Below are 13189 nucleotides of genomic sequence, written 5' to 3'. Positions count from 1 at the left end.
ACGTCATCAGACACCTAATCTAGTCTGATGTGAGAAAACAATGGATATAAGGTTGAAGTGAAGGCGTTTCCTTTGTCCCTCTCCATTGTAATCTATATGGGGCACCCGTGATCTTTTTATGACTTTTGTACCATGGATACGAACTGCAGAGATAAAGGAATACAGTGTCTATACAGCTCGTTGTTTTGGTTTTACAGCCCACAACTTTCCTTTCGTTTTGATTCAGTCTCACTGCTCGCATCAGTCTAGTTTAGCAGCTCCAGGCTAAACCTCTTAAAACAGACCTGCCCTGAACAAACAAAGTGTCTTGCTAGATATGTAAATAGGAAACTTCTAACTAACATGTTTTTCATAACAACTTTATATATGATAATATTTTGTGTTTATTGCTTATTCCACTACCTTCAAATGTATTTTCTACTTAGACTGATATGTTTGTTTGCAGTGATCCACAGACCACAATGTGGGACGTTTCCTCCTTTGTCATAAAGAGAGAAACAGTCAGCTGGTTAATGGCAGCCAAAAAAAAAAAAAGCTGTTTGTGGCTTGCATCCGTCTCTTGCTCTGATCTTTTCTGTCTGTTCCATGATAAAAACATGCATTTCCACAGTATATACTGTACTCTAGACTTCCACAGTGTCCCCTTTCATTCTCACCTTAGCTGGTAAATTGGCACTGGAGATATGAGTGTTAAACCTGACAGCTGAGGAGCTGTCTGTACTGGGAACAGTGCAAGGGACAGAGTATAGGTCAGGTTTTTCCGGTGTTGACAGATGGGAGCCAGTATATAGGCGCCAGCGCTTTGTCACCCTGCTTACTCCAGATACCACTGGAAAAGTTTTAGGTCAATGTGCACAGTCAGACGTGTCTCAATAAGTGTCAAATGTTTGTGTCTGTACATGACTATCAACTTATGTGTCGTATCCATGTATACATCTGTGTCAGTTCATCCTCTTCAATTCTCAGCAACACATGTGCAGCGAGTTTCCTCTTGCACAATCCTCTTCTTCTCTGTGTAAACAGTTCTAAGGTGCCCGTGGTATCACCTGTTTCCTGTTTTCTTCTGTTGTCTTGTCCTTCACGATGCATGGACTGTGAGCCTATATTGGGAGCGTTGCAGGCTCTTTCTGTCTCAAAGTGAACCAACCTTTTTTCCCCTTAACTTAACATGTTCATTTTTTCAAAATGTGAAAAAAGGAAAACCTTATGCTTTAGTGAGCTTTATGTACATTTTGCATGGAAAACACAGTTTTTGGAAATACAAGAAATCAGGATCTAAAAAACATGTGGTTCAATCAGAATTTTAAATGAGCAGCAATATTAGCAAGAAAACCAAAACATAATTACCAACATTGAAACACAATTCACAATTACATATGTTCATTTACACATTCATTTACATGCCTAACCTTAAACAAATTTAACCAAAAACTATAGGTATATATATAACTTGGATACTAGCTTAGGCTACAACTGATGTGGTATATAGCATTGGTCCATGTTTTGCACTTGTTCCTTATTAAATAAACTATAATAAAATGAACCACTATATATGTCTGGATATATTATATATACACAAAGTGTTAGAATTACAGAACGTAACAATATGGTTGTGCCTGGCTGAAGCCTCATCGTCTCAGCTCACAATTTACTTATCTTGCTATGTCAACGAAAGTGTATCTGCCCTGTGATTCAGATCTGCTTTGAAATTTAATGGGTTCTTCCTTGGCCCATGCTACACCTTTCCACAATATAATGAAAATTGGGCCAGTAGTTTATTTTAATCCTGACAAAGAAACAAAAAAACAAACCACACCAAAAACACAACCTCCTTGAGAGAGGAAATAAAATAAAATTGCAATTTAGGGATTGTTAAAATATGATTAGTTAAAAAAACAAGTTTTTAAGCTTGGGGTAAAATGTATCCCCAATTATGGGAGGTCTGGTATAATAAAAATTAATTTACAGAAATGTTAGACAAAGTGGGGTTTGGTTCTTTACATTTGTGTAAGTATACAAATTGTATATATTTTGTGAGAAAGTCCAGGCCCTGTGATTTTGTGGCAATTATGCAATGTTGACGCATCCTCAAGGTAAAACACTTTGAGAACAGAGTGGCATTTGACGAGGTTTAGAAATACCCACAATGCTTGTGTCATTAACAGGGGTCCAAGTCGTCAATACATTTTTGAGGCCTTGCACATGCTTGCACCTGTCACCCGACTTCCTATTGTGGAACAATGTGAAAACCATATAGTTCCACGTAGAATCTTAAAATAGGATCCATGTTGCGCAATATATATATTGTGTAGTCATACTACTACATCTACTGAAATTAGTTCTTAATTATCAGATTTGGTGTTGTTCTGTTCCTTTTATTGGCTGTACATCTTTTTTGTTTGTCTTACTTTTTACGGCGTCATATTTCAGTCCCGGATTCTTGGGATTCTAACACCTGACTGAAGGGCTTTTGAAGTGTCTCAGATGTCACATAGCGATTCTCTGCAGAATCTCCCCCTAACCCGCATCAATCCCCAACTGAACACCCGACCCCGCCGCTCTTATCACTGGCCACTCAGTCCCTGACATCCACAGGGGGCTGCACTTTAATTTGGAGGACGGCCATTTGCTATTCTTAAAACTCAACTCTGTGGTGCAGTGTTGAGGGAGAGCTCTCTGTCAAGTCTTTTCTTCTGCCTTTAGCGTTGTCTTGGTAATATGGTTTTTGTCGTTTTTTCCATTGAACCTGCTTGAAAGTGAATGGACTTAATTGTGAGTGAAAAGTTTTTCCTGTTTGTGAAGACGTCTGCTTGAAATCAGTCATGAGCTCCAGCCTTGTCAACTCTTTAGCCAAAGTCTATGATCGAAACCCTCTTCATGGTCAGAAGCCTGGTGGAAGGAAACTCTCTCTTAATGGATCAGAGAAGTCCCAAGCTTTTTCATCTTCATCACCATCCTCCTCGCCTCATGATGCCACCCTGCACAATGTGGAGAGCCGAATGGACTCCCTGAGCTCTCAGATGGAGCGCTTGCTCAACATGCAGCAGACTGTCTTGACCCGGCTGGATGGCTTGTCCCAGGATGTCAGGGGTATGGGCCAGGATCTGGCATCTATGCGTGATGAGGGCTATGCGGGGAGACGTGGGTCAGGGCTCGAGGTGTGCAGGGAACTGTTTGGGGCGGTGGAGAGGACCAGCGAGCGGATGGAGAGTCACGGACGCAGGTTGGAAGGGGTGGAGAAGCTGGTTGAGGGCACCCACCAGGTGATCAGCTTCATCGGGGAGGTGGTGAAGAACTCCAGGCTGGTGGAGCTGCTGTTTAAAGAGTCTGGAAACAAGGCTAACAAGAAGGTGAGAGGTTTAACAACATTACAAACAAGGCTTTCCTGCAAGAAGTGGCTCACAACATCTTCAAATTCAAATGGGTTTTCTAGTTTACTGTCACCTCTTTGCTGTTCTCATCGTGCATCGGAAAGTGCAGTGCACAGTTCCCACAGTGGTTCTATTACTGGGTGCTGTGTCATTAACGGCAACATAGTAAGAGGTCTAATTGCATTGTGAACATTGTGGCACATGTATTAAGTGTTGTCCGAAAGGTTGCAAATGGCATCCTCTTGATGGAATTGTATAAATAATAATATAAATAGCTCCAGCTCTAGTTCTAAAACCTTAAGATATTGTAGGTAAAATACATACAGTACATGTAGCATGTAAAACTGCTGTTCATTGCCCTTCGCTCTGACATGGCTCCTTGTAAACCTATTATAAGCTCTGCTGTCCTTTAACATGTTGGCCTCTGTTATGTTAAGTAATGTTCCTTTGTGCAGTGACTGCCACTTGCCTCTGAGGTGTGAATGATTAGAGCCAGACTGGTTATCTTATCCAAACCATGTCTTTATCAATGTTGGGTTGGACTGCAGCTGCATAAGATCAGTTTAGCACTAGGTGACATTACTGCATTAACTGCATGGGCTGGCATCCTTGTATGAAGCCATACAAAGTCTGAGTTACATTGTGCATGTTTATTATTCTTGATGCTTGAAGCGGTATCAAGAATGTACTGGGGACTGTTGCACAGTTTTTACTTCCCTGTCTTTGCAGAATATATAGTATAGTATGTTTCTGTGTGAGATTGAATATCTTATATACTTGAATTCTGCTCATTCAAAAACTGTTATTAGGAATGGGTTTGTGGTTAAGCAAACAGATTTATTGCACCAGACAGCCTCTGTCAGACATATTAAATGGCAGAAACGGTAGCAGGGATCACTTAAACCTCTTTTCTATATCTGTACTTCTTTTATTGATATTGGCCTTATATCATGTCCTTTAATCATTGTGAATAAAACTATTTCCTGTGTTGTGTGGTACGTTCTCTGCTACAGATGATATGTGACCTTTCCTGGAGGCCTCTGTCCCCGAGAACATCAATACTTTAGTAACAGGGGCAACCCACACTAACTAACACTTTGGCTTGCTGTCTGACTATTATTCAAATGGAAACACATACATGTCTAAGCTGTTCCTATCAGAAATCACACTTCCTGCTCAGTAACCACAGATTCTGACCGACTTGACAAGTGAAAAAGAAGTGCTGAAAATATAAGAACTCTTGTCAGAGTTTGGACTTTTAAACCTGGTTCAAGTTTTATCCATGCCTGTCACTTTGTGGTTCCACTGATCTTTGTTTCTCCTTTTTACAATAAGGCAAATAATGACAAGGATAAAGCCAAACTTACCCCGAAGGGCTTGAAGGCCCAGAAGAAGAGGAAACCTCTTGACACGTCAGGTAGGGTGAAACCGGAAATAACACTTTATCTCCAGTCACCTGAGTTTATGCAGTGATGTACACAGTATCTTTGTTCTTTGATGATCTGCTGGAATAGATATGCACCATAGCACGACCAATACTGGAATCTATATTTGTTGCTTTTAATCTAATGATATATCAGCCAATAGTATTTTTTCTAACATAAACACACAATCCTTATACACATACCTTAGATTTGTTTGTTTTGGAAAACTTAATTTGGCATTTGGCATCAGCTGACATATAAAATACATAAGCTAATACCGGTATTAGGCGATACTTTCCCGTGGCCATTTTAGCGGTCTGCTGTAATATGGACATTCACTGTCATCCTTGGTTCGTATGGTTAGAAATATTACATGATTACATGGTTGTTTGCTTTGTTTTTCCCACATCAGATACGTCCTCGCTAAATGAGCCAGTGCTGCAGGAACAGGTGGAAAAGCTCAACAGGCAGAACACTGAGCATTCCCATGGAAAAGCAGAGGCTGACAATGAGAGGGGAGAGGAGTGGGGAAGTGGAGGAAGAAGACAGAAGCCTGCAGAGCTGATCCTGGATGGACCACACGCCTCCGCTGCCCAGTCAGAGGAGAGGAAGAAGGCAACTACGGAGAAAGAGGAAGAGGAGGATGTTTTTGAGCATTCAGAGTCCGAGGAAGGGGAGGAAAAGGGAGAAGATGTTAGTCCAGAACAGGCTGTAAAAGTGCAGGATGATGGGAAGAAAAAGCGTATAGGAGAGGCAGAAGAGTCGTCAAAATCTGAAAAGGCTTCAATCGTCATCGCAGATGTCTGCAAGACCTCAGTCCTACCACAGGAAAGGTACTGGCTAATCACAATTCAGCCTCATGCTATTGTTGCACACAAAGTTTGTCAGTACTGTATTTATTGTTGTCGTTATTATTTTTTATTTATTCAAGTCACAGAAGTCAGTGAAGCGCAAATTCTTTGCGGGAAGGGGAAGAAAACAACTACAACAACAAGAAAAACAAATAAAACAAAACAAAATTGTTTTCTTTTTTTAACATGTGTAGCTCTGAGGAGGTCGGCGATGTGGCCACTTGCAGCAAACGTCGTGTCACAGAAGAAGACCTGTTGAAGGACGACCTCAAAAAAAGCAGAGTAGAAGACAGTAAAGCGGAACATGCTGATGAGCAGGTGGTGGAGGGGGGAGAGCCACAGGCCTCCAAATCTGACGAAGGAAAGACAGAAGTGGAAGAAGAGGGGAAGGAGGGAGAGTCTGATGTGAAGAAGTTTATCATTGGTGAGACGTTATATTTTTACAGTGCATGAATGCATTAGGAACATATCAAGAAAACTGGTCTGTAGCTACCATTAAGGACAGTTTTTGTAACTTATTATCATATGTCGACTTTCAATTTTGGTGGGAATTGAGTGTGGAAATTATCATTAGTTGATTAGAGACTACATCAACTTTCATTTTGAAGTTAAGAAATTTAGAGTTATTCAAATCCTTAAAAATTCAGTTTATGGTTCTGTTTGGCATGAATCCACTTTGTGCCATATTAATGTGCAGCAGGCTCTCCATGGAGACCCAACTTGTTGGTTGGTGACATTTAACTCTTCGTTCCTCAGACTTTGAAGCAGATCCAATGTCATAACACCATGCCTGTTCAAGTGTCACTAACATGTCAGCTGGCAGAGTAGATAATGAGACATTGGCATGCTGCTATTTTGATTTGTTTTGTTTCTGGGGGTAGAGACCTCTTCCTCTGCCTCTGTTTCATACTCTCTGTTTTCAACAACAGCAAATTCTTATTTCTATTTATTTTTTCTATATTTCTTAATGTTTTTTTCAGACTCAAGCCCTCCTCCATTAGCACCTTTTGACCACCGCATCGTGACTCCCAAACCCCATCAGATAGCAAACTATTACACCATCAACAGGGACGAGGTCCTGGGAGGGTAAGTAAAAAGAGAACCACCCAGCTCTCAAAAGTTTATTTTCATTTCACTCAGTGACAGCCACTTCAACATATCAGTCCTCTCTGATGAAATAACAGAGGATCCAACATCCTGTGAAGAGACGCCTAATAGTTTTTTCCAATACCTTTTTATTGTCCCCTAAAGGGCAGATGATTGTGAGCCTCGGCGGGGAACTTGTGAAGTAGATGGCCTCTCTGATGTAATAGACTAGTGCTAAATCCTGCCTCTCGAACTGGAGATTATCCCTCAACACGCTAGCACATTTTTCTAATTACTGACATAATGGCAAAGCCCTTATTACTGTGTGACTGAGGGTGCTTATTATGATGATGTACAGTATGTATATAAGTAAGAGCTGCAATTAAATATTATTTTCATTATCAATTAATCTTAATTTGTTATTATTTAGATATTTATTTTACAAAACAATTGATTATTGTTTAGTGTAAAAATAATAAGTTTTCAGAGCCCAAAATTACATCTTAAAATTTTGTATGACAAGCCAAAGATATTCCATTTACAATGATATAAAGCAAAGAAAAGCAGAAACTTATATGTTTTAGATGTTGGGACCAGCCATTATATTAAATTTAACCATGATAAATCATGATGATTACCCAAAATAAATTTAATTAATTAATTGTTGATAATTAGCGCTAGAATAAGTAATATTTTATAGATACAATATTAAATTTCAAGCAAGGTACTTCTTCTACTCCAGAATCTATGTATGTGTTTGGCTCATCTATGTGTTTGCTCTTCTTTCATTAGGGGACGTTTTGGACAAGTCCACAAGTGCATGGAGAACTCGTCTGGTTTGATGTTGGCTGCCAAGATCATCAAAGCGAGGAGCCAGAAAGAGAAGGTGCAGTAATGAAAGCCTAATGCTGAATACGAAACACAATACATGTACTGCAATGGCATTGGGATGCCTATTTCCCCAGCCAGTCTAATGGATAGTTACTTTTATCATTGCCAAGCACCATCAAGGATTACATTTTTTCAAGATAAATACAGCTCAGCAGCACAGAGGGCGTGGGCATCTGGCAGTTTGTCTACCTCATTGTGTCTTTCTTGCTTTGGATCATCCGAAAGTGATGTTAGAGAGGTCAGACTTCCGAGTATAGCTCTGTGGTTACATTACCATCTGAGAGTTTCAAAAAGCTCAGAGCCGACCAAAAGCCCACCAAACACACAGCCAAATCCTTGGCTGGCTCATGTTACTGTCTGTGATCGTCCCAGACAAAAATGACTGACTGCCTGTATGCCTGCAACAAGCACCTGGTGCCAGCAGATCTTCATTTATCCAGTGGCAGCATCCTCTTTTTTCAAGTCATCCCCCTGCAACACGCTGATTTTTTTTACTAAAAAGTGCTAAAAATGTCTGAATCCAGAGTAATGAAGCTGGTACTACTGCAACTACAACACCTCATAATTCACTCATTCTTTTCAGTAGCTTGTCTGTGGAAAGCATTAACTTTGAAAAAGCTTCGAGAAATCCGTTTGTAGTAACAGTAGCTGACACAATAATTGCCTTCATTACTGGAGACGGTCATCTCCTCTTATAAAAGTGAAAACATGAACGTGAAGTTAAAGAAAACTCCAAACAACAGTGACTTTTATTTTAAACAGGAGTTGCATAGAAATGGCAAATGATGGTAAAGCTCATTCCAGGTCTTAGATCATTACATTTTCACCATTCTCCATATTATGGGGGCTTGATTCAGATCCTTTCGGCTTTTCCACAAATTTTAAAAAAGGTAATGGCTCATACTGGGGACCAGTCTGATGTTACTCTGAGGCCGGGGTCTAAACGCACGACATTTTATTTCCAGCACTACTCATCCCTGGTTTTCAAATTGCATGCACTTTTTCAAATCTTGACTTGCAGACTGATTACAGTTTTGTGCTTGGTTAACAGTTTTCTCGTTAATAAAAGTCTAAATGACTTAGAAACAAGAAATCACTATACAGCAATCTACTTCTATGGTTTACCAGCAATTTGTGTGTTTACCCCTTCTGTACTGTATGTGTGTTAATTGACTTGTACGTGTTTCTGTCCTGGTCTGTCTGTCTGTCTCTCAGGAGGTGGTGAGGAATGAGATCCAGGTGATGAACCAACTGAACCACGCCAACCTGATCCAGCTGTACGCTGCATTTGAGTCGCGCCATGACATCATCCTGGTCATGGAATAGTAAGTCCGGGTACCTGCATGCATGTGGGTTTACAGTATGTGTTCTCATTTGTCAATACAACAAAGTTACCAGCTCTTGCTGCAATTGTGTGTGCTTCCCTCTGTGCCCTTAGTGTGGAGGGAGGGGAGCTGTTTGACCGCATCATCGATGAGAATTACAACCTGACAGAGCTTGACACAGTGCTGTTCATACGGCAGATCTGTGAAGGGCTGCAGTACATGCATAAGATGTACATCCTACATCTCGACCTCAAGGTAAACCTGCTTTAATATTGTATTCTCAGCGATGTCTCTCATTGTCATATTAATGGATTACCAGAGTTATATTTGCCATGCACTGTTGGCAAAGATGTCCCCCATCTTTAGATTTACTCTTTTTCAACCCAAAACTTACAAAAATGTTGTTTTCCACTTACTTATAATGTATTTGTGTATGGCTCAATCTCGCTTTTTTTGCAAACGTTTTCTCTCCTGTTTTAATGACTATTTCTCTTGGATATATTCATCCCAGAGGGAGGAAACCGCATACAAAACCAGCAATTTAACTGAATTGTGATTGTAATCCTTCTCTTTTGTTTTTTTTTTCCAGCCAGAGAACATTCTTTGTGTCAGCAGAGCTACTAACAAGATTAAAATCATTGACTTTGGTCTGGCCAGGAGGTAAAATTTATCATCTATTTACAATTAACAGCTTGTTCACCTCACCGTTCATAACAGGACAATCTCAGTCACAGACATATCTCTTACGTTTCCATCTCTGACAGGTATAAGCCGAGGGAGAAGCTGAGGGTCAACTTTGGAACACCTGAATTTTTAGCTCCTGAAGTCATCAACTATGAGTTTGTTTCATTCCCCACGGACATGTGGAGCCTCGGCGTCATCACTTACATGCTGTGAGTTGTGGATGCTCATTCACACATACATATAAAATGATTCAAAAGCACCCCCTGACCTGTGTTTCTTCCTGGTCCAGGCTCAGTGGCTTGTCTCCATTTCTGGGGGATGACGACAACGAGACACTGAACAACATCCTGGCTTGTCAGTGGAACTTTGAAGAGGAGGAGTTTACGGACATTTCTGACGAGGCCAAAGATTTCATCACCCTTCTGCTGGTGAAGAGCAAGAGCTGGAGGATGAGTGCAGCAGAGTCCCTCAGACACCCATGGTTGTCAGACCAGAGTCTGCACTATCGACTAAATCAGAAGGTACTGATCATTTTGTATTTTAGACCACCATAATGCACTTTTCAAGCTATTGTGGTCAGAGCTAAGAACATGATAAGTTATTATGCAATGGAACATGACACATTTGCAAATTACTTTAAAAAAAAACTCACATTTAAATACCATTTTAGAAATGTTGCAATTCCATTTTAAAATTATTTAATTTAGTTTCTTTTTTTAAAGGAACTGGAAATTGAAAGTGGTGTATTAGTGTAGACACCATGTCTCAGGTGTATTTCAATTTACATGGTTCAGTTGCAAAGTTACAGATGTGAACATGGAAGGTCATCCTTGGCCTCTGGAACAATGTGTGTCACAAAACACAGTGAAAGTAATTGTAAATAACTTTAAAAAGGTACTAATAGCTGGGCACACATACAGTATTCATACCGATATTTGCTCCAATGCACTAATTCAGTGAATCCTCTCCCACTGCAGAGAAACAAATGCCACTCCACACATGCTCCTTCTCAAGAGAGCCAGAAAGGTAAGATTAATATTTTCCCATTAGCCAACCTAATGGGTGATTAACTTGTCAATCTAAAGTATTGTTTCTTCACCATCTGATTATTTATGTCATGGTTAGGCTGAGTGCAATCTTAGGTGTGGACCCAAAGGATTTTGCAGTTCAAAAATAAAGATTTAATAAAACAAACTAAACAGGCTTACATGAAAGCACTGGGCAAAAGTCCAAACAAAGGTATCCAAACAAAAGAGTATATCCAAGGTAATCCAAAAACTAGGAACAAGTTACAGCTCAAGGCAGAACACTCAACATTGACAAGGACGTCACAAAGACTGAACAGAACAAGCCAACATTTAAACATCAGGTAACAAGCAGGGCGGGACCAAGACCAGGTGGAGGACATGAGGTAATTAGACACAGACACAAGCAGGCAGGTGAAACCAAACGAGGGGAACAGACAGGACCAGACTAAAATGCAGAAACATAACTGAACACCAAAAGACAAACTAAACATAACAACCAAACACTGTCAAATAAACTATCACCAGATAGAGAACACAAACCAACACTTAATACAAATAAACTACAACAGATTAAGATTTAGGATAAACAGAACACAAAGCAGACAAGACCAAAATAACAACCAACACAGAAGTACACAGACTACTAGAACATGAACTAAGGCACAAGACTAAGAACTAAGGCACAGGACTAAGAACTAAGGCACAAGACTAAGAACTGACACAAAGAACTAAAACGCAGGACTAAGATAAAAGACAAGACAGATACTAAGTTAATTTAAACATGCGAATGAACAAAAGACTAAACTAAGCTACAAAACACAAAACCCCAAACATGACAAGATCAATAAAACTTACACAAAACCCAAAACCAAACCCATGAAACAGACTAAAACAATAAAAATCATGAACAGAAAACCACATTCTTAACAACTTATGAACTTAAAACCTGATTTTTTTTTCTGTTTCCCTCCTAGAAACACTGTGAGGCCCTCAGCATGCCTTTTGACAATGTAGGGCCCTGGAGCCCAACACTGGACCAATGCTGCTGTACCTGTATGGCTACTGGATATCTACTCTCTGCCTCGCATCTTTATGTTTGCTTAGCTCTGCAGCTTATAGTTCTGACCTGACTAGTGTTAGGCCCGTAGAAAAAAAAGAGACTTTTTTTTAATTGATTTTTTTAATGGTGCCTTCGAGGCACAAACCATTTACTAGCATTGTTACTATCCTGCACAGCACAAAACTCAGACCGAACCACTGAGGCCTCTCTAGCTCTATAATGGTGTGCAGTCATTGTAGCGTAAAAGAACAAACTGTACCGCAATGATGTATCCAAAATATTAGAGACTAAAAGCCTGAATTGCTTGTCACTTCCAACACAATTTCCATGTGTATCACTGAAAAGGTCAAGAAAATCAGCAGTTTACCATCGCTGTTATTCTCCCTTTGACAGTGCCCAGATTGTCATGTTGTCCTGGTTTGTTGCATGCGTTGCACTTTTTGGCCTATTTCTTCAAGATTTAGCAAACAACTTTAAACAAAATATAAACCGAACGTTGTTATTTAAATAATATATTTTTGTGAATACAGATTTTTTTCTTTCTTTTAATTTCTTTTAAAGTCTTATAAAAATGTTATTCTTTCTTGAACATAAAGTAAAATACTTGCTGTACTTAGTTGAGGTTGACGTCACAACACATTAATTTTATTTATTTATTTTGTACATAACACAACACTGAATACACTCATTCACCTGAAAAGAAAGTGCCATATTCAGACCACATTTCTGGTACACCTTCACTGTAGACTGGATTGCCTTCTGTATGCATTCATGCCACTAGATCGCCTTCGCTTCGGCAGTTTGGAGTAGCCCTCTCACCTTCCATGAAGGCATAACGAACAACAGAATACTACCTATGAATGATTCATGTTTATGACTAAAGTGGATTCTTATGTTCATTTATTTACTGGTTGAACACCAGTCTGTACTTGAAGTGCAAAGCTTTTATTCAAGATGGGATTTTTTTCAGGATTTCACTTAGTTATGCACATTAGTCAGTGTTTTATTGTCCCATTCTTTCTAAGAGATGGGAAGTTGGATGAATATTCGTCACTCAGTTGTTGGCTGCTCCATTTGGAAATGGAAAAGCTTTGTAATTTTGAATACTTGTTCATTTGAATTTATGATACATTTTTCATGTTTTCTTGTGTAATGTTGAGACAGATAAATAAATGTAGAATATAAACAAGCAAATAAATAAAGCACACAGAAAACATTTGCAGTGTTTATTAGAATGTCTTTCTTCGGAAATAAAAACACAGGACAAAAATGATGTGGTAATTTGTATGAAAGTTTCATATCCATGCACATCCACACTCTCATATCAGCATTCTAGATACGTTTTGAAAAAAGAAGAAAAGTTAAAATCTGCATGACATGAATGGCAAATGAAGAATACAACAAATATTTATATGTATAATAAATCAGCTAATAGCTAACTGTGGTGTAATTACTTTTAATTGTGCACT

General features: G+C 39.4%; 1 protein-coding gene across 7 annotated transcripts in view; it reads left to right on the top strand.

Moving 5' to 3' along the window:
- The window catches only part of mylk4b (myosin light chain kinase family, member 4b), a 66049-nt gene extending 53138 nt beyond the window's left edge, over window positions 1–12911 (top strand). For 6 of the 7 annotated variants that reach the window (XM_046049593.1, XM_046049591.1, XM_046049595.1 and 3 more), the window contains 12 exons: window positions 4707–4788; window positions 5208–5628; window positions 5841–6070; window positions 6627–6732; window positions 7525–7618; window positions 8839–8948; window positions 9062–9203; window positions 9538–9608; window positions 9713–9841; window positions 9922–10153; window positions 10610–10658; window positions 11635–12911. In XM_046049593.1, the coding sequence (XP_045905549.1) occupies window positions 4707–4788; window positions 5208–5628; window positions 5841–6070; window positions 6627–6732; window positions 7525–7618; window positions 8839–8948; window positions 9062–9203; window positions 9538–9608; window positions 9713–9841; window positions 9922–10153; window positions 10610–10658; window positions 11635–11645 (1677 nt within the window). In that variant the 3' untranslated portion in view covers window positions 11646–12911. Of the gene's footprint in view, window positions 1–2743; window positions 3351–4706; window positions 4789–5207; window positions 5629–5840; window positions 6071–6626; window positions 6733–7524; window positions 7619–8838; window positions 8949–9061; window positions 9204–9537; window positions 9609–9712; window positions 9842–9921; window positions 10154–10609; window positions 10659–11634 lie in introns of those variants that run through there. The other variant, XM_046049588.1, reaches the window with a different exon arrangement.
- Window positions 12912–13189: the final 278 nt, after the last annotated feature.

Source organism: Micropterus dolomieu, linkage group LG05, assembly GCF_021292245.1.
Source record: "Micropterus dolomieu isolate WLL.071019.BEF.003 ecotype Adirondacks linkage group LG05, ASM2129224v1, whole genome shotgun sequence".
In the NCBI taxonomy this organism is placed as follows: Eukaryota; Metazoa; Chordata; class Actinopteri; order Centrarchiformes; family Centrarchidae; genus Micropterus; species Micropterus dolomieu.
The sequence above is the reverse complement of the archived record's forward strand: the minus strand, read 5'-3'. Positions and strand labels throughout refer to the sequence as shown.